The sequence below is a fragment of the Chiloscyllium plagiosum genome, chromosome 3 (assembly GCF_004010195.1).
Source record: "Chiloscyllium plagiosum isolate BGI_BamShark_2017 chromosome 3, ASM401019v2, whole genome shotgun sequence".
NCBI lineage: Eukaryota > Metazoa > Chordata > Chondrichthyes > Orectolobiformes > Hemiscylliidae > Chiloscyllium > Chiloscyllium plagiosum.
In genome coordinates this window covers 66,576,489-66,600,890 of record NC_057712.1, presented here as the reverse complement: position 1 = coordinate 66,600,890, position 24,402 = coordinate 66,576,489, and the positions used below count along the sequence as shown (strand labels likewise).

Here is a 24,402-nt window from a genome sequence, read left to right as displayed (position 1 = left end):
ATGTATTCAGAGGTAAGAGAAACAAACAAATCTTGGATGTGAACAGACTCGATGCAATGGAGCTCCATTTTGAGGTATACAAGGTGAGTGGAGTTGACTGCGTCTTTCGTAAACTTTACTGCTTTTTCATTTATTAATCATAGAGGCAAAAACATAATGTCTCAATTGTGTCAATCGAAGTTTTGCAGTTCCCTTCTTCCACGAATGAGTGACTGCTGCTATTTATGGCTAAAATAACATCAACTATTCACTGATTTAATAAAATCATTATTTCATTAGTCAGGTGTTTATTTTATTCCAATAATAACTCTATTATTTTTTTCCAAAATATTTTCCATCAGAACTACGAAGGCAAAGGGCACTTCAGTATATCTTAGAATGTCATGGGAACCACCACACCAAATTGCTCCCACAGAACCCTCCTCTCTGAGGGAACAAGATTTGGCTCCAAACTATCATTTAAAGTAAAATACACAGGCTTTACTTATTAAAAGAAAGCAACAAATGATTTAATGCTATAAATAATAGCTGAAGATTTCCAAGCTCGTCAAGCCAGTCATTAACTGCATTGAGAGAAAAAAAGAATCTACATTAAAATGGTTTCATCCATATTTATACATAATCCTACTGAATTACATTAATCAGATGATGGGCAATTTCCCCTAGGCATTTCTAGATCCATGCGCACTGGAAGAAAATTGTAAACATTTGCTTAATATACATCAAGTTAAATGGCATATTTTTGGTCCTCTCCAAACTCTAAAGCAAATTAACCTTCTCCTGCTGTCCTTGCTGGACCTTGACTTTGTCTTTGTTTAACTTTTAGAAAAGAAAAGAAAATCTCTTTCAAGTGCTATGTCCCCAGTTTAAACTCACCTGGGCCTGCTCAAATTATGTTATGCCTTAATAAAAGGATCACAGGAATCACTAATGTCAATCAGAAAAGAAAGTCTGTCAGCCTTAGCTGGTGGCCTATATGCAATTCCAGCAATGCAGTTGACTCTTAGCTGTTCCGTGAGAAGACATAGGAAGCTATCTGATAGTAAAATTTGCTAAACAGTCTCAGAAGAAAGAAACCAGACAGGTTACCTGGAATTGATCTAGACATTAGAAATGACAATGGAAAGCTCAGCCCTGTTGACGTGACAAAGTCCTCCTTATTAACATCTGGGGGCTCGTCAGAAAATTGGGAAAAGTGCCTCAGAAATTCATTAAGCCTGATGCAGTCATACTCATGAATCAAACCTTACAAGCCATGTCCCAGACAACACCATCACCATCCCTAGATATGTCCTGTCCCACTGGCAAGCCAGACCTAGCAGAGGTGCTGGCACAGTTAGGATGGAATTACTCAAAGAGTCTTCAACATTGACATCAGGTCAAATGCGGGCAAGGAAACCTACTGCTGGTTAGCACATTATCCCCACCCTATCTTGAACACCACATGGAGGAAGAGGGTACAAATGTACTCTCATTGGGGACTTAAATGCTTATCATCAAGACTGACTCAACTGACCAAGCTAGTCAAGTCCGAAAATGTCATAGTTGCTAGACTAGGTCTGTGGCAGATGGTGAGGCAAGCAAAAAGAGGAGAATACATACTTGATTTTATTTTGAAAAGTCTGGACGCTGGAGATCCACCCATCCGTGACAATATTAGGAGTGACCACCACATTGTCATTGTGGGAATGAAGTCTCATTTTTACATGGAGAATACCTTATTGGTGACAGTAAGGTATAACATGGTGACATTGTGCCACACAGTGTGAATGAGACTTTAAAGAAAGCGAGTGCTGGGAAAACTACTAGTCTGACAAATTCCCAGGACCAGATGGCATGCATCTTCAGATCGTAAAGTGTCTGTAAAGTTAGCAACAACATCAATTATAGACTTCCATGATTCTTTATATTCTGCAAGATTCCATGATGACTGGGGAACTAAAGAGATGGGAAACTAGAGTTAGTGTACCAACTATCACAAAGAAAACTTTTAGAATCCATTTTTAAGCAACATCACTTAGAAACTCATGAATGTGACCATGAAAGGAAAATTCTGCTGAATTAATCTATCAGATCTTTTGTGAGGAATAAAGAAGCAAGATGAACAAAGAGGACCATAAAAACGTGGTAGAAATGAGACACAGCAGTAGGCTATTCAGCTGTTAGAAAATGCTCCACTATTTAATATGATCATGACCAATCCTTTATTCCAACATTTGCTTTCTTTCTATTTGCCTGGATGTCTTTAATATTCTATCAATCTCTTCCTTGAATATATTCAGTAACCTGGCCTCCAAACCTACTGCAGCAAAGCATTTCATTTATTCACTATCCTTTGAGTGAAAAACATTCCTCATCTAATCGGTGTTCTTGGTTTCAAAAAGGCACTTGATAGGATGTCAATGATCATGACGCAAGAACTCAATTATTTTAACTCGGATAAATAAGTGGTTAGTTAATACAAAGCCAGGAGTTGATGAGTCAGTCTTTTTGGGCTAGCAAGCTTGAACTAATGGAGTCCCATTGAGATCAGTGGAGTGGACTGAATCATTTCCAATCAATATTAACAACCTGGATGTAGGGGTTGAAAGTATGATAGTTAAATTTCTCGATAATACAAAGATAGCTGACAGAGTAAGCTGTAAGAATGGAGTAGAGAGTCTGAAAAGGGATACAGATAGGTTGAGTGAGTGAGCAAAAATTTGGAAAATGGGAGTTCAATGTGGTCCACGTGGCAAGCATAATAAAAAAAAACACACACACTATTTAAGAGGAGAGAGATTGCAGAACTCGGTCGTATAGAGGGATCTGAGTGCCCTTCAGCAAGAATCCCAAAATGTTTACTTGCTAGAATGGCAAGTGACCAGGAAGGCGAACATAATAAGCTCAATATGACTTCTCTTCGAAAGGTCAACTCTCCACAGATGCTGCCAGCAGAGGGGACATAGCAGGGTTGGGGTTGGGGGTGGTTTCTGAGAGGTGGTTTATGTTTGCAGGAGAAACCAGAACTAAGGGACAATTTAAGGGCAAGAGATCTCACTTTTCAGACAGCAATGAGGAGAAATACTTCAGAGGATTGACAGTTTGGAATTCTCTTGCCCAGAAAATTGGGAAGGGGGTTTGGAATTCTCTTGCCCAGAAAACAGGGAAGGGTGATTCATTTAATTTATTCAAGGCTGAATTATATTTTTAATGGAGATGGGAAGCAATTGTTATGGGTGCAGTCAGATAAGTGTAATTGAGACCACAACAAAATCAACAATGATATTGATGCATGACAGACTCAAAGGACAACTTGGTCCTCCTCCTAAATTGTCTGCTGCTGTTGGAAAGTAGAATCTGTTCCACAGGCCAAAGAAGAGACAAAAATCATCACATCAGGCAAAAGAAAATGACAGTAGAGGCAATTCACAGGGGCATCTCACGTCTTTGCAACACTGCAAATGCCTTCCCCAGGTTCATGGCTAAAAAAATTCCATTTTCTTGCAGACTAACTGAATCTCAAAGCAATGTGTGTTTTGTGTGCAGGTTCAGAGAACAGACATGAGCTTCCCATTTGCCAGCTAAAAGAGAAGCACAGGGAAGGGAAAATACATCTGTGCTTACTTCATTGTTTTCACTAAACCATCATCACTGTCAGAAGAGTCAAGACACAACAATCGACGATTATGTTAATTGCTATTTGCCATATTTGATGTCTGTGGGACCTGGCTATGCAAAAATGGCTGCCACATTTGCTCACGTAGTAATGGTTATCATTGAAAAAGAATTATCTGGGTGTCTTGAGGATATATCAGGCTTTACAGAAACGTAAACTCATTAAAAGCTCTGCTATAGTTGTTTCTATTCCTCGCAGTAGGACACAAACCAGACTGACAGTATATTGAAGAGAGTTAAACAAAGCAATCACCAAAATAGTTGTTTGCAGATTTTCATTTTTGACCTAGTTACATTAATACATTTAAAGGCTACTTAAAAGGTGCAAAGGCATTTACAGACATAGTTGATGCAACTGATTTATTTTTCACTTTTGTGCAGGAGTGTATGTATGTACATATGAACAGGAGTTTAACAGACTAGGCCAAATGTAATGAAAGACTACAAGGTAAAGCTTAAACAGATAAAAACTAAAACTCTGTATAGTTTTGTAACAAATGTGGTCTTGCAATAACTCCGATAATTTTATTGAACCTTAAGATGCAAGTAGAAATAGCTTTAGTAATTTTATTTTATTGCCAACAGATGGCAGGCAGGAAAAAAGTGAGAAAGGTGAAGGATCGTTAACTGTAATCTAATCACTTCAAGTTTATTGAGTGATAATCTATAGTTACCAAAAATGTGTAATTATTCTGCAGTACATATTAAATTATAATTATAGGCTCATTATATTTTGATTGTTTCCACTTTCCTCATGCACCTGGACATTGACACTGTTTTCTAGTTAGAAATCAATTGATCTGTACGATCTTGAATAATTCCTTTCATCCACAACCAAGTCCTGCTACTCCTGTCACAGGGTGAGAGGTGTCAATATATTCAATCACCTTTATCATGCACACAGCTCTATCAGTTAATTGCATCATTCACCAAATGAATGAGCTGACTTTTGATAACAGTTTTTGCTGCATTTAAGAGTGAACACTACAATTGAGGGCTAGAACTCTGGCACAAGAGAAGAGGCACGAGCACACGATTAAGCAGCATGTTGAGATGTGTTTTAATGAAATGGACCGGAAGATGCAGCCTCTCAAAAAAATGTAGGATTGAAAGCAACATTGCATACAAGGAGGCTAATAGAGATCTAAAAAATAATGATCTGTTCTTCAGGTCGAAACATGCAAAGTGCAATCTTCATGGCAAATCATTGGAAAATATGAGGTAGCTATTTCATCTGATAATGAAACAATTCCAGACATAGGAGGGTAACTTTGATTAGTCAGCTGGTAAACCTATCCATGCAGTGTCTGAGCAGCAAAGAAAATTTGTTCTCGTTTACTTCCTTGCTGAGTTCAAGCTCCGAGACTGGGCAACAATGGAATGTACGTTCCTGAGTCGTGGCATGGGGAGAGAGCATAGGGACGGAGGGAGTGAGAGAGAAAAGAATATGGACAGCTCCCAGCTGGAATCCTCTCACTCTGTCAGAAGTGTATTGGGGATTTTGGAGATTGACAACTGAGGGTGAACCTGTCAATGATTCCCAACTGTTATTTTCATACATGCTCGCTCATGAAAAGCAGGTAGAGCTTTAAAAAAAACTGCAGATGGCAGAATCCAAAGTAGACAAGCAGAAGGCTGGAAGAAGACAGCAAGCCAGGCAGCATTAGGGGTGGAGAAGTCAACGTTTCAAGTATAATTCTTCACTCCTGAAGAAGGGTTATACCCAAAACGTTGACTTCGAGTCACAGAGATGTACAGCATGGAAACAGACACTTTGGTCCCATCTATGCCGACCAGTATCCTAACTTACTCTAGGCCCATTTGCCAGTACTTGGCCCATATCCCTCTAAACTTTTCCTATTCATATACCCATCCAGATGCCTTTTAAATGTTGCAATTGTACCAGCCTCCACCACTTCTCTGGCAGCTCATTCCATACACGCACTATCCACTGCATGAAAAGGTTGCTCCTTTGGTCCCTTTCATATCTTTCCCCTTTTACCCTAAATTCACAGGGCGGCACGGTGGCACAGTGGTTAGCACTGTTGCCTCACAGCGCCAGAGACTTGGGTTCAATTCCCACCTCAGGCAACTGTCTGTGTGGAGTTTGCACATTATACACGCACTATCCACTGCATGAAAAGATTGCTCCTTTGGTCCCTTTCATATCTTTCCCCTTTTACCCTAAATTCACAGGGCGGCACAGTGGTTAGCACTGTTACCTCACAGCGCCAGAGACCTGGGTTCAATTCCCACCTCAGGCAACTGTCTGTGTGGAGTTTGCACATTCTCCCAGTGTCTGCGTTGGTTTCCTCCGGGTGGCTGGTTTCCTCCCACAGTCCAAAAATGTGCAGGTCAGGTGAATTGGCCATGCTAAATTGCCCATAGTGTTAGGTGAAGGGGTGAATGTAGGGTCGGTGCGGACTTGTTGGGCCGAAGGGCCTGTTTCCACACTAAGTAATCTAATCTATGTCCTCTAGTTCTAGACTCCCCCACCACAGGGAAAAAGACCTTGTCTATTTATCCTATCCATGCCTCTCATGAATTTTTAAACCTCTCAGCCTCCAACACTCTAGGGAAAACAGCCCCAGCCTATCCAGCCTCCCTCTGTAGCCTCAAACCCTGCAACGATAGCAACATCTTTGTAAATCTTTTCTAAATCCTTTCAAGTCTCACACCATCCTTCCGATAGGAGGGAGATCAGAATTGCACACAATATTCCATAAGTGGTCTAACCAATGACCTACACAGCTGCAACATGACCTTCCAACTCCTATACTCAATGCTCTGACAAATAAAGGAAAGCATACCAAACGCCTTCTTCATTATCATATCTACCTTCAACTCCACTTTCAAGGAATTCTGAACTGCACTGCAAGGTCTCTTTATTCAGCAACACACCCCAGTACTTTACAGGTAAGGCCCTGATTTGCCTTTCCAAAATGCAATACTTTACATTTGACAAATAAAGGAAAGCATACCAAACACCTTCTTCATTATCATATCTACCTTTAACTCCACTTTCAAGGAATTCTGAACTGCACTGAAGGTCTCTTTATTCAGCAACACACCCCAGTACTTTACAGGTAAGGCCCTGATTTGCCTTTCCAAAATGCAATACTTTACATTTATCTAAATTAAATTCCATCTGCCACTCCTCAGCTGACCTCCTGAGGCTACATGACTGGTTGTTTTCTTCCAGCCTCCTGCTTGTCTACCATGGAAGGCAGCCAGCAATATGAGCTGAACAAAAGACATAACCAGTTCTGAAGAATTGGATCCAAAATGCTAACTGCGATTTGCTCCACAGATGCTGCCAGACCTGCTGAGCTTCCAACAATTTGTTATTTGACATAAGTCATGTTACTAGCTGATTTCTGCTCCTGCTGTAGCTCATCTTGGCTTGGGAGGGTAAGACGAGCTCATCTCCCAGTTTCTCTGCAGTAATTTTGAGAACTCATATCAATGACCTGATGTGGAAATGCTATATCCATACAAATTAGGAGCAGGATGATGTCATTTAGCCCTTCGAACCTGTTCCATCACTCAGAAGGATCATGGCTAATCTGACTTTGGCCTCAACAACTTTCCCATCTCCCCAAAAATCTCTGACTCTTTTGTTAATTAAGAGTCTTCCAAATTTAGACTTAAAATATTTAATGTCCTTGCTGAGCTGACAGAAACATTCCAGAAGGCAGTAGAATCATGAAATGATGGAAAAATGCCAAATTTTCTTTATATCAGAAAACCTAAGCACACTGGAGTTTCTGAACTTACAACATTTTGTAATAGTACAGAAAATAATTGGTGCTATATGAAAGGAAACTTAACAATTCTATAACAAAGAATGTATAGCTGGGTAATGGCAGGCATTTAAGTAAACATCCTGTTCTGTTGAAAGAGTTTTGAGCTAACAATCAACTTCATTCCTCTCAGATTCTGAGCATTTCCAGCTTTTATTCTATTTGCAGCTTTGCTGTTTTTGGCGCCAATTTGCTCACAGCTTCAGCTGCAGTTTGAAAGAATTGTAAGCAGTTGCTGCTCATGAAGAGTTTTTTTGAAGACACTGGCCATACTAAAATTTAATGACCAACATTGCTTTAAGTTGCTGGAAAAATTCATGGCATTCTAACAATGTGATGCCAATATGCTAAGAGCATCAGCTCCTTCAGAACAATATTGTATATTATGTCTAAACATAACTGTCTGGATGCCTTTGTATCCACCCAGTCTACCGAAATAGATACAGAACTGGTTCACAGAAAGGAAACAAAGAGTAGGAGTAAAATAGTCATTATGTGAGTAGCAACCATTGACAAGTGGGGTACTTCAGAGATCACTGCTTGGTCCCCAGCTATTCACAAGATATATTAATGATTTACATGAGGGAACGAAATGCAATAACTCCAAGTTTTCAGGTGGCACAAAGCAGGGTGGGAGAATAAACCATGAGGAGCTTGTAGAGGTGCTTCAGTGTGATTTGGATAAGTTGACTGAGTGTGCAAACACGTGGCCAATGAAGTATAATGTGGATAAATATGAAAAACAAAAAACAGGAAAGCAGATTATTATCTGAATGGCAATGGATTGGGAAAGGGGAAGTTGCAATGAGACTTGGTGACCTTGTTCTCCAGTTACTGAAAATAAGCAATGTCGGTGCAGGAGGCAGTAAAAGAGATTTGTTGGATTTTGTAACGAGAGGATTTGAGTAGGGATTTCTTGCTATGAATGTACAGGGCTTTAGTGAGACCAAACCTGGAATACTGTCAGCAATTCTGGTCTGACTATTTGAGGAAGGATGTTCCAGCTATGAAGGAGTGCAGTCCATTGAGGTTAGAGAAGAAGAATTTCTTTACCTAGAGCATGGTAAGCCTGTGAAAGTCTCTGCCATAGAAAGCAGTTAGGCTAAAAAATTGAATGCTTTCCAGGAGGAGTTAGATCTCGTTATTATGGATCAAAGGGTATGGGAAGACAGCAGGAACAAGCTCCTGAGTTGGATGATCAATCGCGATCATATCGAATGGTGAAGCAGGCTCGAGGGGCTGAATAGCCTACTTCTGCTCCTAATTTCAATCTCCCAAGGATTTCCTGTAACAACGACGGCTAAGAAAAAAAAACCACAGAAGTAGTTATAGCTTTTATTTCTCTACCCATTTTTTAATAATAAATCATTCTTTCCTTCTGAACATCCAAAATGATACTGTTTAACCAGTCCATCCTTATCCTCAGCAATCATAAACTTCTAAGCACAGATCTTACGTGTCAACTGCTGTGCTCTTCAGCAACAGGAACGAGAAATGTTTTAATGCAAGTATCATTTCTGCACAAGTTCACACCCCCCAAATAAGACGCTGTTACCGATGCAATTCAACATTTGACCAACTAGAAATTGAGCATAAATTAAATACTGCATGCAACATAACAGCAGCTGAATGAAAAATATATCAGCAGCAAAAAGCCCTTCAGTTTTTAACCCATCTTCCACTCCTGAATATATATCCACAATAGTTATAGCTGTGGAAGCACCACAAATGAATCTAAATCCCATCCCACCCTCAGCCATGAAGAGGGATAAAACAAAGCAAATATTGTGCACTTATTTTATTTGCTCATTATAGGCTGAAAGTGCTTTGAGATGTCTAGCTTCTGCAAGACTTCCTTTATTAAGGGTATTCATCATTTGCAGCATACATTGTTCTTCTGTTGTTTCATGAATACACAGACTATATAAAAAGTTAATAACATTTCTTTCTTAAAAATGTCAATTTTTCCAATTGGGAATATATAACCATATTGGTCAGATATCTTTCAGCATTAGTTATATCACACTTTGTTTTTAAAAAATGAATTAATTACTTTAAATCATAAAATTGACTTTGGCTGCAGTTATTAATTAAAAATGCAGTGAGTGCATACAAGACTACCCAAGTCAAATGAAATTTGTTCCTCAGTGAATAATTTTCTTTACTGCATCAAGTCAGGGAGACCTGAAATTGTCATATGTGGAAACTTCAGATGCTGTACTCAATAAAGACAAATTTTTAATTCTCTTGTGGGATTTGGACTGTCCAGCATTTAATGCCCAAACCTAGTTGCCCTTGAGAAGTTGGCAGTGAATGCCTTCTTGAACCATTATAGACCATGTACTGTTGGTAGACCCACATTGCCATAACGGAGGGAACTCCAGGATGTTCACACAGTGACAGTGAAGGAATGGCGATATATTTCCAAGTCAGGATGTCGATTGGTTGGAGGGGAACTTGCAGGTGATGGTGTTTCCATGTATCTGCTGCCCTTGTCCTTCTAGATGGAAGTGGTCATGGGTTTGAAAGGTGCTGTCTGAAGGACTTTGGGGAGTTTCTGCATTGCATCTTGTAAATAGTACGTACTGCTGCTACTGAGTGTCAGTGGTGGATGGAATGAATGCTTGTGAATGTGGCGCTAATAAAGTAGGCTGCTTTGTCCCAGATGATGTCAAGCTTCCTGAGCATTATTAGTGTTGCACTCATTCAGACAAGTATTCAATGACATTCCTGACTTGAGCCTTGTAGATGGTGGAACAGCACTTAATACTAACTTCTGTGACAAACCAACTTTTCCAGCAATTGCACTGAAATGAAGACCAAAAGTAGACAAAGTGTTTAAGGATTGCAGTATAATTGTACCAGGCTGAGAGAGCACAACTTAATTGCTACTTTAATTTATACATTCCATCCTCTGCTCAAAATCTCTGGCAAGTTGGAAATCAAAAAGAGCTGGTATAGTTTCAAACATTTCTTGGCAATACAGATGAAAGATTCATAACATACAAATCAGAGACATGAAAATATATAGGAAATGTGAACCTCTGAGCTTTGTGCAATGATTCCCTCTTGATGTGCATTTTTCATGTTTCCCCGGTTAGATGGAGTATTAATTCTAATCATCTAGTTTGAAAGTATTTCATTCACTCATGGAATGTGGGCGTCATTGACTGGTCAATCCCTAGTTGTCCTTGAGAAGATGGTGGTGAACTCCTGTAGTCCACTTGCTATAGTCAGACTACAGTGCCAAAGGGAAGGGAATTCCAGGATTTTAACCTAACAACATGGAAGGAATAGTTGAATCGGAATAGGAATATTTCAAAGTCAAAACGGTGAGCGGCTTGGAAGGGAACTTGCAGGTGGTGGTGTTCTCATGGATCGGTTGCCTTGTCTTTCTAGATGGTAGCTCTTGGGTGGCCTTCTTGAACTGCTACAGGTCCAGGTAGACCATAATGAAATAGGAAGGGAATTCCAGGATTTTGACTGAATGAGATGGAAGAAGGAGTGATATATTTTCAAGTCATGGTGAGTGGCTTGGCGGGGATCTTTCACATGGTGGTGTTCCCATGTACCTACTGCTTTTGGCCTTCTGGACAGTAGTGTCTTGGGTTTGGGAAGTATTGTCTCAGGATCTTTGGTGAATTTCTGTAGTGCATTTGTAGATAGCACACACTGATGCTAATGAATATTTGTGTTGGAAGGAATTGATGCTTGGATGTAGTGCCAATCAAGTGGGCTGCTTTGTCCTGGATGGCACCAAGCTTCTTGAGTGTTGTTGGATTTGAACTCATCCAAACAAATAAGGAGTATTCCATACAATCCTGGCTTGTGCCTTGTAGATAGTTGACAGGCTTTGGAGAGTCAGAATGAGAGTTTCTTGCTGTAGGATTCTTAACCTCTGGCTTGCTCTTGTAACCATTTTATTTATAGCTAGTCCAATTAGTTTTTGCTGAACAGCAATCCCCAGGATGTTATAGTGGTGGTTTCAGATGTAGTAACATCAGTGAATGACAAGGGGCAGCGGATAGATTGTCTCTTACGAGAGGTAGTCATTGCCTGACAGGCACAATGTTATTTGCCACTTTTCAGCCCAAGCTGGATATAGTCCATATCTTGTTGCATTTGAACATGACCGCTTCAGTATCCGAATAATCGCAAATGGTGCTGAACATTATGTAATCATCAGCAAACACCTCCACTTCTGCTCCTACAATGGAGGTAGGGTGATTGTTGAAGCAACTGAAGATGGTTTTTCTTAGACCCCTACCATGAAGAACTCCTGCAGAGATGTCCTGTAGCTGAGATGGCTGATCGCCACCAATCCTATATGCCAAGGATGACTATAACCACTGGAAGGTTTTCCTTCTGATTCCAATTGATTCCAGTTTTGCTAGGGCCCCTAGATGTTACAATTGGTCAAATGTGACCATGATGTCAATGACCATCACTTTCACCTCACCACTAGAATTCAGCTTTGTCCAACTGCAAATATGCCCTTTGTAGCTTGAATAGTAACCATAATTGAAGATGTAACATGAATAGCAAATAGTAAGTAAGGACAGATATTCAAATTAGATTACACACTGTGATCAATGACTGTGTTTGGAAATGTATAGGTCAATGAATTGGAGCTATAATTAAGTACGGTTGATTAAGGAAGGTTGATAATTCCAGCAAATGGTTATCTCGGAAAGTGTTAATGATAATATGTCCAATTGCTGAAGGTTTTGTGTTCCTGAGTAGACACTAACAAACAGAAAATCAAGATCAAAGTAAATGTGGAGTATAACGATTGTGGCTTAATAAATTGTCCAAGTACAACTACTCCAAATGTCTCCCCATCTGAAATTCATTGCCTGACCCTGAAACATCTTACGATGTGTAATACTGCTGGCAGAGTTGATTCTAGTATTAAAGAACTACTGTATATGGGTAGTTTTAACTATAAATTTAAGGCTTACAAAACAAAAGTCACTTCGATATGTGTGCAAAGGTTAAGACATTTAATATATTTAATAAAGGTTTTGCTATGTAATGTAAGATTAATTCAATAGCCTGTTCTCAGCCAACAGTCAGATGCATTTAGAATAAATAGAATGATCAGAAGGAAAACGTTTTGCTCTGCAAACTTTGATTCTACAATCCATCTAGGGCCCATTTATGGATTTTACACTTTCAACCTGTCTAGTTTCCATCCATTCTTTGCGGAAGTTCATATTGATAAAAGAATAATGGCAAGATGTAATGAGTGCTGACATGCAGCAGTGTGCTGGACCTTTTTACAATTTACATCAAAGGTTTAGATGAGGGGGGTGAAGGAATAGTAGCTAAGTTCACAGAAAACAGAAAGATAGTTGAAGATGACATTAGGATTTTACAGATGGCTATAGGTAGGTTGAGAGAATATGCAAAAATCTGGCAGATGAAGTAAAATGTGAGAAATTGTGAGATTATTCACTACAGCAGGAAGAACAAAAAAAAGTATTACTTAAATGAAGAACGACAGCAGATTTCAAAGGCACAGCATGCTTTAGCTGTTCCCATGTATGAGTCACAAGAAATTGGAATGAATGCACAGTATGTAATTAAGATCCCTAATGGGATGCTATCCTTTATTATGAGTGGAATTGAACATAAAAGAATGGTATTCTACAGTTACACAGGGCATTGGTGAGACCATATCTCCAACACTGTGCAAATTTGGATTCTAATTTAAGAAAGGATGTAAATGCACTGAAGGTGGAGGAGGTTTATTAGATTGAAACTAGAATGGGCAGCTTGCCTTATGACAATAGAGTGGACAGGCTGAGTTTGTTTGTTTACTGGAGTGCAGAAGAGTAAAGTTTCAACCATGTAAGATCCTAAATGGTCTTGATACTGTGTACATGAAAAAGATGGTACTGGTGAGTCCAGAACTAGGGGGCACTGTTTTAAAATCAATAGTTGCTATTTCAATACAGATGAGGAGACATTTTTCTGACAGTTGTACAACTTTGGCGCACTCTGCATCAGAAGGCGGTCCATTGACTCTTTTATTAAGGCAGAGTTGCACAGATCCCTTTTAGGCAAAGGAATCAGAGGTTAACAGAGGTAGATGGAAAGATGGAATTTGAAACAGAAACAATTCTTGTTGAATGGCAGAGCAGCATTGAGGAGTCAAATAGCGTTCTCATCTTGTCACAGGTTGGTACGCAACATAGAATAATTAGTTCAGAGAGTACATTCCTCCCAATGATACAGAACACAAAGCAACAGCTGCAGATTTTGAAAAAAATATCTGAATGACAAATACTAGGTCTTTGTTAGATTTGTCCAAACTACTAGATTTGCTTCATCATGAGAATGAATGTTAACAGAGGATGAAGCAAGTTTTGTTTGACTGCTGGTGCCCCAGGGCCCATTTATAATCTCAAACTCATTAGTATATTTGCATAAAATTCTTTTGTCTGCTATTTTAACATAGATATTGAATCCCTTAAAATAGGCAGGCAAACCATTCTGCTAAATACAGCTAAGAAGTTTTGTGTCAAACCACAGAAGTGTTTATTACTAGTACTGAATTGTGCTATTTAACCCCCAGGGTTCTTCAGGCCTGTTGCACCTTGTGCTACTTCAGAACTTTCTTGAAAAGAAATTTATGAAAACATAATATGCAGCAGGGAAAACAAATAAGAATATACTAAATCTAATCAAGGGTCTTTTTCCAAACACAAATAATCAAAAAGTAGAAATGGGGCATTTTGTTTTTAATTCACTGATGGCATAATGTATAACTGATGTGACTGATAGAAAAAATATCTGACTCAAGGCAGTAAGAACTGATTTCAGGTGCCTGAATCAATTTTTTTTAAAAAGAGGTTCATAAGTTTCACTAACCAGTGCTCCATTACTCTCAATGAAACACTAAAACTACAAAAAAATATAAATTTGAATTGAACGAATTCTACATGTATTGAATTAGGGCCAAAGACTAAATTTAAGAGTCAGAAAACACTGATTGAGTCAATGCAGGCTAATTCATGAGGGTAAAGTTTGCTAATAATTGTAACAGGAAATATCATTATAGATTATAAACAGGTATTTCACTTTTCAGTCCTACATGATCATTTAGCACAAGACAATGTTGAAGAAAAACTTGTGTTTAAATAACAAAGATATAGATTGTAAGCAGGCTGAAAGCCGGGTCAAAAAGTGTGGGTTAAGAAGGGGACAAAGTGCAGTGAGAGATGGACATGCATAGATACTAAGAGATGAATTTCCAGACCTTGTGGCATAACCTGCTTTGTGGATGGCTGCAAATGGTAGGGCAAAAGCCTTTTGAGATATGCAAACAACCAGAGGTGAAGGAACACAGAGGCCTTGAAGGTATAGGATTGGAGAATTATATAGAGTTATGGAGGGATAGGGGGAGACAAAGGCTGGAACGGTGATTTTCAGAGGATTGGGTAAAGCAGATTGGAAATGGGTGATGTTATGAATGTGAAAGTTGGCAGTCTTTATAATAGGGAAGATGGGGATTCTGAAGTTTAGCTCAGAGTCAAATGAAATGTGAAGGTTTAATGATCTGATCGGATACTTAATCTCTGCCCATCAAATTGAAAACCTGTCATTAGAAGAACTAACCAGCTGCCATAGCTGTATGTGGCTTCTTTTAGACCCACTCACTTTAGTAGTGGGGTGGACAATAATCAGATTATTAGACACTAAATCATTCTGGAAAAGCTCGAAGTTTGGGATGTCAGGAGCTCAAGATGTGGCAAGCAAATCCTGAATAATCCAAAATTATACCAGGATAATATTGGAACATTTGTTTTATTTTGATTAGGTTTTACAAATACATTGAAAGTGAAGTTTATACAGATGACCTACACCACAGAAATGAAATGAAAAGCGAGAGAGAAAGATTTGAGGGGTTAACACTTGGCGTGCAACAATAGAACTAAGATTTCATCTCTCAATCTGCATTTGTATTTTTGTTGATGGTGGAGTCTGGCAAAATGATCAGGGCCACATCTAGCTTCTTTAGATTAACTGGTTATAGTGGAATATAGTTTTATTACATGTGCATAGATACTAACCTACAATAATTGATGTTTGAGGTAGAATTTGCCCAATTCAGTAAGATATACACTGTTGCAGATAGCTACTCTATCCTCTTGCAGTAATTAGATTGCATTGTACCTCCTAAATTGGAAATCAGTTCACATTTTGATTCAACATATCAACCGTCTCACTTCAAATTTTGTACAATTTATTCCAAACGTGTAAAGAGAAATCATATTCCTAAGAAGAGGTACATAATTGCAACAAATTCCTGATATTTAAGTATCTTTCAGCAAGACCCGAGAAATCAGCATTCTCTTTAGGGGAATGAGAAATGACTCCCTGAGCCATTCATTGTTTGAATAGAGGAACCACACAAATAAAGGAACCATGCAAAAATGAAGAAACTTTTTGTCATATTAATTAATTACATGATCGATTCAAAATAGAATAGGATTTCAACACCTTGTTTTTTTTAAAAGTTAGAATTGTTGAACATGATTAGCTGCATGATCATTCCAAAGATTTTCAACAACAGACTAGAATGAAATTAGCATTGCATAAAGTGAAGTCGATGTCACAGAGATAGATCTTTGAAGGCAGAATTTGGTGTCAGGAACAAGCACTGTCAATTTGTGGACTGTAAAATTTGGGTCATTAATCTGTTATTATAGTGTAAAACTTGATGCCAATGTTCCACAGTTCTGCACTGGTCAAATATAAGGCAGACAGGGTAAGCATTATGGAGTCTCACAGTGTAACAGGTTTTACATTACAACAGTAGGTGAAGAATTCAGTCAGTCAACTTGCAATACAAGCAAAGATGAAAGTGAAAATTATTCCTGGAACATTGTAGAGCCAACAACACCTCAGATATTAGTGGGCTTGTGCAGACATTGGCCAGTGGACTGTTACAGTTTGAGAGCCTAAAATAAATGCCAAATTGTACACCTTATTCATTTAAAATGGATGTGGCCAGGGTTCTAAAATAATGAAAGCCCAGATTACTAAGGTGAACCTCCAAACTGGATTGGCTGCCCTCAGACCAAGAAATATAGGATCAGAAGTAGGTCTCCTATCCCATTAAGTCTCCTCGACCACACAATTAGATCATGGCTGATCTGGTAATCCTGACTTTTCCCCATAACCCTTGATTCCCTTATTGATTGGTAATCTGTCTATCTCAGTCTTAAATATACTTAATGGCACAGCCTCAGCAGTCTGCTGCATTACAGAACTCCCCAGATTTACTATCTTGAGAAAAAACTTCCTCCTCACCTCTTATTAAATGGTCAACACCTCACTCTAAGACTATGCTTCCCTTAGGGTAAATTACCTTGCAATTTATATCCTATTAAGCCCCTCAAACGTTTTTTTCCAAGAAGTGGTGTCTCATTCATCTCAACTCAAATGAGTATAAACTCAACAGACTCAACCTTTTCTCCTAAGAAAATCCCTCTATCCCCTGGATCAGCCAAGGGAACCTCCTCTACATTGTCTCTATTGCCAGTATATCTTCCCTTAGATAAAGGACCAAATAATGTTCATGGTTGCAGCTACTGCCTTGTGTACTTTTACCAAGACTTCTCCATTTTTATACTTTACTCAACTAAAAGGTTAACATTCTTACATAAAAATAGTCCCCCCATTACCTGCTAGACACAAGCCCTAGCTTTTGTGATTCATGCATGAGGACTTCCAAGTCCCTCTGTGCTACAGCTTTCTGCAGTTTTTCTCCATTTAAGTAACATTCAGCTCCTTTATTCTTCTTTTCAAAGTGCCTAACTTCACACTTTCCCATATTATATTCCATCTGCCAAGTTTTTGCCCACTGCTTGACCTGTCTATTGTTCTATAGACTCCTCACGTCAACTTCACCACTTTAATTCACACTACTTTTGTATCACCTGTAAGTTTTCCAACTGCATTCACTTTCCTCACCTGAGTCATTAATAAGTAATGTAAATAATTGCAGATCCAGCACTGATGCCTGTGGCACTCTACCAGTTACAGGTTGCCAATCCTCTAGCTATGATAACATATGACCTCATCAGCCTAACCTGTGGCACCATATTGAACACATTTTGATAATCAAAATTTATTACATCTCTGGTTCCCCTTTATTTATCCTGCTTGTTACCTTCTCAAAGTATTTTCATAATTTTGGCAGAGATTACATCCCCTTCATGAAGCCATGCTGACTCTGCTTGATTATATTATGTATTTCCAAATGCTGTGTTATGACATCCTTTTGAATGAATTTACATTTTCCCAATAACAGATGTTAAGCTAACTGGCCGAGAGTTACCGGTTTATTTTTCTCCCTCCATTTTTAATGAGCGTATTAAATTAGCAACTTTCCAGCTCTTTGGGACTGTTCCAACATCTAAGGATTCTTAGAAGATTACTACTTCTGCACCCACATCCTTTAAAATGCACGGATGCTAGCCATCAGATCCAGGGATCCGTCCGCCTTCAGTCCCATTAGTGATACTCTTGTGTTTATCCACCTCATCCCCTCCCACCCCCCAACCCCTTAAGGGAGTTAGTATTTTTGGAATGCTATTAAGTGCTCTCTACCAATGAATATCCCACGCTTGGAAATTACGTTAAAACAAACTACATCATTAATTGAAACTTGAACTACAACTGTAAAGATATTTCATGCAAATATTGAGTGCACCTCAAATATTGTTCTCCTCCTATCGAGATCATTTTTAGTGCAATGAAAAAATATGCTGCACCCACCTGACCTTGCAAACTACTACCACTTCTCCACAGGTTTGTTTTCCAGGTTCTTGAACATGAGTTCACCTTCCTAGTTCTGTATCTATCTCTTCCTTATTTCCATATTCAAATCCTTGCAATAAATTTTCATTCCCACCCACAGTACGAAATAACCCTAACATACATTACAAATGACATTAAGTATGTGTCTGATAATTTCTCCTCCATTTCTTTGTTTGTTTTGCCAAAATTGATACCTCAGTTCCATTCCAAGGTACCTCCTCTGTTGGGTAACTAAGTATAATGGTCCATGCCCTGTTTCATTCAACTGCCTGATTACTGCAGTACGTGCTCAACCACTGCTTACCTGCTGTCAGTCTGATTGTTTGACATTTCATCTTGAAAGAAAAATTGTAACTCTCTTCAGGAGAAGTTTGGGAAAATCAGAACTATTTCTGTACACTGGCCATCAACTCCAAGCTTTCTCAGTCACTGGACGTATCCTATTGCAATGTTACCTCCATAATTTTGCCCATTTCTATATAAACTTGATTTTTAAGTTGAAGTATATTTCCACACCTTTGCATCACCTTTAGTATCACCAACTCCAATACCCCTGTGGCCAATACCTCATCCCCCACCGTTTACATATTGCTCAAAATCTATTTTTTTTAATATATGCAATTGTGAAGTGCCACAAAATATATTTTCTTTAATTCTATTAAAAGATGAAATATGGCTACACTTCAGCACAGATATATTTTTAAATGCAGCCAGTGTGATTTGCACCAATAACCTTACTTGTGTCCTTGGCAATCTAACTAATTTGAATGAACTTGCCCACAATTAGTGAAATCTCCATAAATTTAACCTAAAGATGTTATCATTTTTCATGCAAGGCACACTCTTCAGAGGGCTGCAAAAACTGCCCCAGAAAATTAATGCATTTTCAAACTCATTGAATAAAATGGAAAAATTGCATAAAGTTAAAAAAATTCACAGTAATTATGGTAATGAAAAAGTAATAATTACCATCTTCATCTGTCTGGATGACAACCTCTTCACTCTCCTTTCTTCCTTCTGGATTCGTCAGAATCATTTTGATACTGATGTTTGTATAAGGTGGCAGGTGTTCAATAATATGTCGGGGTGATTTTTGATCCATTTCCATGCAGTCAGCTTGGCTTTTGTTGTGACCAAAGTAATGGTAGCACACAGTGACATTGAATGTGTGACACCGCGTGACATTGTAGCCCAGAGACTCCAATTCAACAGTCAGATGTCTAGCATATATCTCCGCAATTTTCAGGCTTTTTGGTGACCTCATGGGTTCTGCTCAGAATACAAAAACAAAAGTTAAAACATTTTAGATATTTTTATTTTCACCACTTCAACATTTACATAATGAAAAATACTGTGTGAAGCTTGTTAAAAAAAAAAGCATGATTGTAAAGTACTTTTAGATATGAGGAAACTAGTATCTTAAGAATCTCAGCAACTTAAGCCCTTAACAAAAATAGGAAAATATCAGATACTAATTTAACTGTGGGGAAATGTGCAAGTAACAGAGACAATTCTTCATCCTGGCCTTTGCAGCCCACAAAGAGTACCTTGTCCATTTGGGCTTCCTGAGAATGTCAGTCTGCATTGGACTGCTGATCAAATAATGACTGTTACTGCACTTCAATACCACATTAACAAAATTCAGTGAATTTGAAATCTGAAACACTGCAGGTGCGAGATAGGATGAACTCAAAGATCAGACTAGAAAACTTGCATTAATGCAACCTCATTGTAACATAACACGGTCAACGAACAATTAGGCAGAACTATTCTATTTATTATGGTTCAATAAAATAACCTTACATTGAGCATTTATTCTTAAAACTTTTATTTATCTTCTTCCTCCAATCTTCTGCTATCATACAACAATTGCAATAAACCTCAGGGTCACAATAAGCATTCTAGGGGCAAAGAGTGAAGAACATTTTCTCCAACTCCCAATTCAGATATGCACACATCTTGCTCCAATCTATTAATACAGAAACAAGTGAAAATTGCACAAACAGAACTCCAGAATGTTTAAAAACTGCATGAATTATGAAGTAGATGAGTTAGAAATTGGAGTGAGAGAGAAAACTAGAAAGAACTTTAAATCAGAAAAAAAGCTTCTACAGGTACATACAAAGGAAATGAATGTTAAACTAAACATTGTTCTTTTAAATAGTGCATCTGGGGAACTAATAATGGAAACTCCAAAATGGTTGCGACTTTGAACAAGAATTTTATATCTGTCTTCATAAAAGAAGATGTATGAGGCACCCCAAGAGCAACAGAAAACCAAGAACCAAAAGGGAGGAAGGATCTTGGAATAATTACTGTCACTGGAGAAAAAAATAATGGGAATTAAGTGGACAAGCTTCCAGATGTAATGGTCTGCATCCGAGGGTCTGAGAAAGAAGAGGCTGCACAAACAGTGGTCATATTGATTCTAATCTTCCAAAATTCTCATGATCCTGAAAAAGTCACAGCAGATTAGAAGAGTGCACACTGCAAATGTGCAGTAGATTTATTTGAGTTGGCAGGTAGGATTAAGGAGAATCCCAATGTGTTTTATGCAAACATTAGGTGCAAGAGGGTAACGAGGGGAAGGGCAGATTCACTCATTTTCATAGGAGGACATTTATGTGTGGGGTCAGATGAAGTCCTTAGTGCATACATGCAAAGTGCTCATTAAGGAGAAGGACATGGATGATTGTAAGATTAGGGAGGAGTATTCATATTTTAGGGCATGTCGGAAGGATATTAAGGAAGAGGTGATGTTTTTCAAAACACGCAACACTAAGGTAGATAGGTTCCCAGGGTCTGATGGAATTGAGGAGGAAATTGCTGGGGCCTTAACAGAAATCTTTTTATCTTCTTTCACCCACAGGCAAGGTTCTAGAAAACTAGAGAATAGCCAATATTGTTCTTAAGTCTAAGAAGGACAATAGGGATGTTTCAGGATAAATGTATGCTAGTGAGCCTTACATCAATGGTAGAGAAATTATTGGAGAAGATTCTAAGACACAGAGCTTACTGCATTTGGAAAAGAATGGACTTATTAGGAATGGTCGGCATGGCTTTTTTACAGGGGGAGTGGGGTCTTGTCTCACAAACTTGATTGAGCTTTTGAGCAAGTGACAAAGACAATTGATGAGGGTAGAGCAGTTGATGTTGTTTACATGGACTTTACTGAACCATTTAACAAGTTTCTTCATGGTAGGCTGGTCTAGAAGATTAAGTCACTTGAGAGCCAAACTAAGTTGGCAAACTGGATTCAAAATTGGTTTGGTCATAGGAGACAAAGGGGTGTTTTTCTGACTGAAGGTCTTTGACCATTGGTATTCTGCAAGGATCAGTGCTGGGACTTCTGTTGTTTGTCATATATAGGGTTTAATCTAGACAAGTGTGAGCCGATGCTCTTTGAAAGGTCAGATGCCTGAGGAAGTATACAGTAACTGACAGGACCCGAAGGAACATTGATGTACAGAAGGATCTTGATGTGCAAGGTCACAGTTCCCTCAAAGTGGCAATAGAAGCAAATAAGATGATAAAGAAGGCATACAACATGCTTGCCTTCATCAGTTGGAACACTAAGTACAAAAGCTGGCAAGTCAGTTGCATCTGCATAAATCTTTAGTTCGGCCTCATTTGGAGTACTGTATGCACTATCAGATGGATGTGGAAGCTTTGGAAAGAGTGCAGAAGATGTTGATTAGGATTTTGACGGATTGAAGTGTATTAACTATAAGGAAAGGTTGGACAAACTTGGATTGCTTTCACTGGTGCATTGCAGGCTCAAGGGCAACATGATAGAAGTGTATAAAATTACGAGAGGCTTGGATAGAAATGTCAAACACTGGGGGGCACAGGTTTAACTTAACAAGGGAAAAATTTAAGGCAGATATGTGGGGAAAGTTTTCTTTCCCTTCTTCTGGGGAATGTAGAAAAAAAGGCACAGTTTAAAAATTATGATTTGGAGACCCCAGTGTTGGACTGGAATGTACAAAGTTAAAACTTACACAACATCAGGCTATAGTACAACTGGTTCATTTGGAAGCACTAGCTTTCAGAGCGCTGCTCCTTCATCAGGTGGTTGTCCACAATCACCTGATGAAGGAGCAGTGCTCCAAAAGCTAGTGTGCTTCCAAATAACCCTGTTGGACTATAACCTGGTGTTGTGTGATTTTTAACTTTAAAAATTATGGGGATCCCAATAAAGACTTAACTAATGAGAAATCTTCTCTCAGGGCTTCATTTGTCTATAAAATGTTCATCCTCATACCATAGTGAAAGTTGGGTCATTGAGTATTTTCAAGGCTGATCTGGAAAAGACTTTTGATCGAAAAGTCATCAAAGGGTAATGGAGAAACAGACAGGGTAGTACATTTCAGGCATATCAATTCAGCCATGATCTTATTAAATGGTGTTGCAGTCTCAAGGCATTGACTATCTACTTTGCTGTAAGTTCATGTCATCTTAAATTATCACAATACAGTAAGATGAAATTCCTTAAATTTGCTCGGTCCACTGAAAAATAATGCTTACTTTACAAAAAGATTGTTACAAAATGGGAGTTGAAATGATAAAATTCCTACAAGAAATGCTCATGAATCTCTTTACTGTGTTTGCTCTATCGGCCAGTCAGTGTTACTTGAGTGCAACTGCTTCCCCTTGTGCCAATTTAGTTTTCTCTATACTGACGTTAATTTAATATCATATTGGAGGCATACTTAACATAAAGGAATTTGGTTGCAGTTGCAGGAGGCCAATTTAGAACACTGTAACAGGAATTTCTCATGTTACTCGTAAGGACTCAGACCTAATCATTTTCAGCTACTTCATCAATGAATTTTGCTCCATCACAATGTCAGAAGTAGGAATGTCCACCAATGATATCAGTACTGTTTGTAATTACAGTAGTCCCCCCCACCCCACCAACCCCCTCCTCCAGACTCGCGGGGGGGATGTGTTCCAAGTCCTACCATGGAAGCACAAAACCGCAGATAGGAGCTAAACCATTCATTGGGAAATTTCCCTTCCTGACAGCCTCCTGGTTCTGAAATGTTCCCTGTAATATGTTCAGGCACGGTAAACCGCATGTAACTGAAACCGCGGTAACAGGACCCACAGATATAGGGATCGCGCTGTGCTCAGATACTGAGCTTACACGCTGATGCAATTCAGTCTTGGACTGAAAATGACAATTAACATGTATATCACACAAGTGCTAGGCAATGACTATCATCCACAAAAGTCTAATGATTTCTCTATGACATTTAGTAGCATTTCCATTATTGAAGGCAAGCCTTTAACACACAAACATTTTAGGGATTACCAATGACCTGAAACTTAGCTGGGCAATCCAAATAAATATAATGAATATAACAGAAGGGCAAGTGTGTGGCCATTAATTCAGCTGCTAACTTCACAAAGCACCACAAGGCACAAGTCAGTAACATACTGGTATAATCTTTATTTGCCTAGATGAGTGCACTCCAACAACTCTCAAGAAGCTCAACACTATCTAGGATAAGTGAAAGTGAGGACTACAGATGCTGGAGATCAGAGTTGAGAAAATGGTGCTGGAAAAGCACAGCAGGTCAGGCAACATCCGAGGAACAGGAGAATTGACATTTTGGGTAAAAGCCCTTCATCCTGATGAAGAGCTTTTGTATGAAACATGAATTCTCCTGCTCCTCAGATGATGCCTGACCTGCTGTGCTTTTCCAGCAACACACTATCCAGGATAAAGCAGCCTGCTTCTTGATTTGCACCCCACCCATCACCTTAAACAATCATTCTCTCCACCACTGATACAGTGGCAGCAGTGTCTATCTACAAAATGCAAGAGTTAGTCAAATTTTTCACTAGATATGGACTACCCACAGAAAAACAATCAGATCAAGTGTCAAACTTTCCATCAAAATAATTCGAGGCGGCTATGGATAGCTTAGGAATAAAACTATTCACATCTACTGCCTGCCATCCAGAATCGCAGAGAGGGTCGGAAAGGTGCCATCAGACAGTAAAGACCATGTTAAGAGCTTATAGTCATGATGGGGGTGGCACAGTGGTTAGCACTTTCTGCTTTACAGCGCCAGGGATCCATGTTCGATTCGAGCCTCGG

At 38.9% G+C, this 24,402-nt stretch overlaps 1 protein-coding gene across 10 annotated transcripts in view; it reads right to left on the bottom strand.

Annotated features, from left to right (window-relative positions):
- Positions 1-24,402, bottom strand: part of ptprk (protein tyrosine phosphatase receptor type K) — a 588,682-nt gene that overhangs the window by 168,003 nt on the left and 396,277 nt on the right. For all 10 annotated transcript variants that reach the window (XM_043683654.1, XM_043683667.1, XM_043683662.1 and 7 more), the window contains exon 8: positions 19,263-19,562. In XM_043683654.1, coding sequence (XP_043539589.1) covers positions 19,263-19,562 — 300 coding nt within the window. The remainder of the gene's footprint in view (positions 1-19,262; positions 19,563-24,402) is intronic.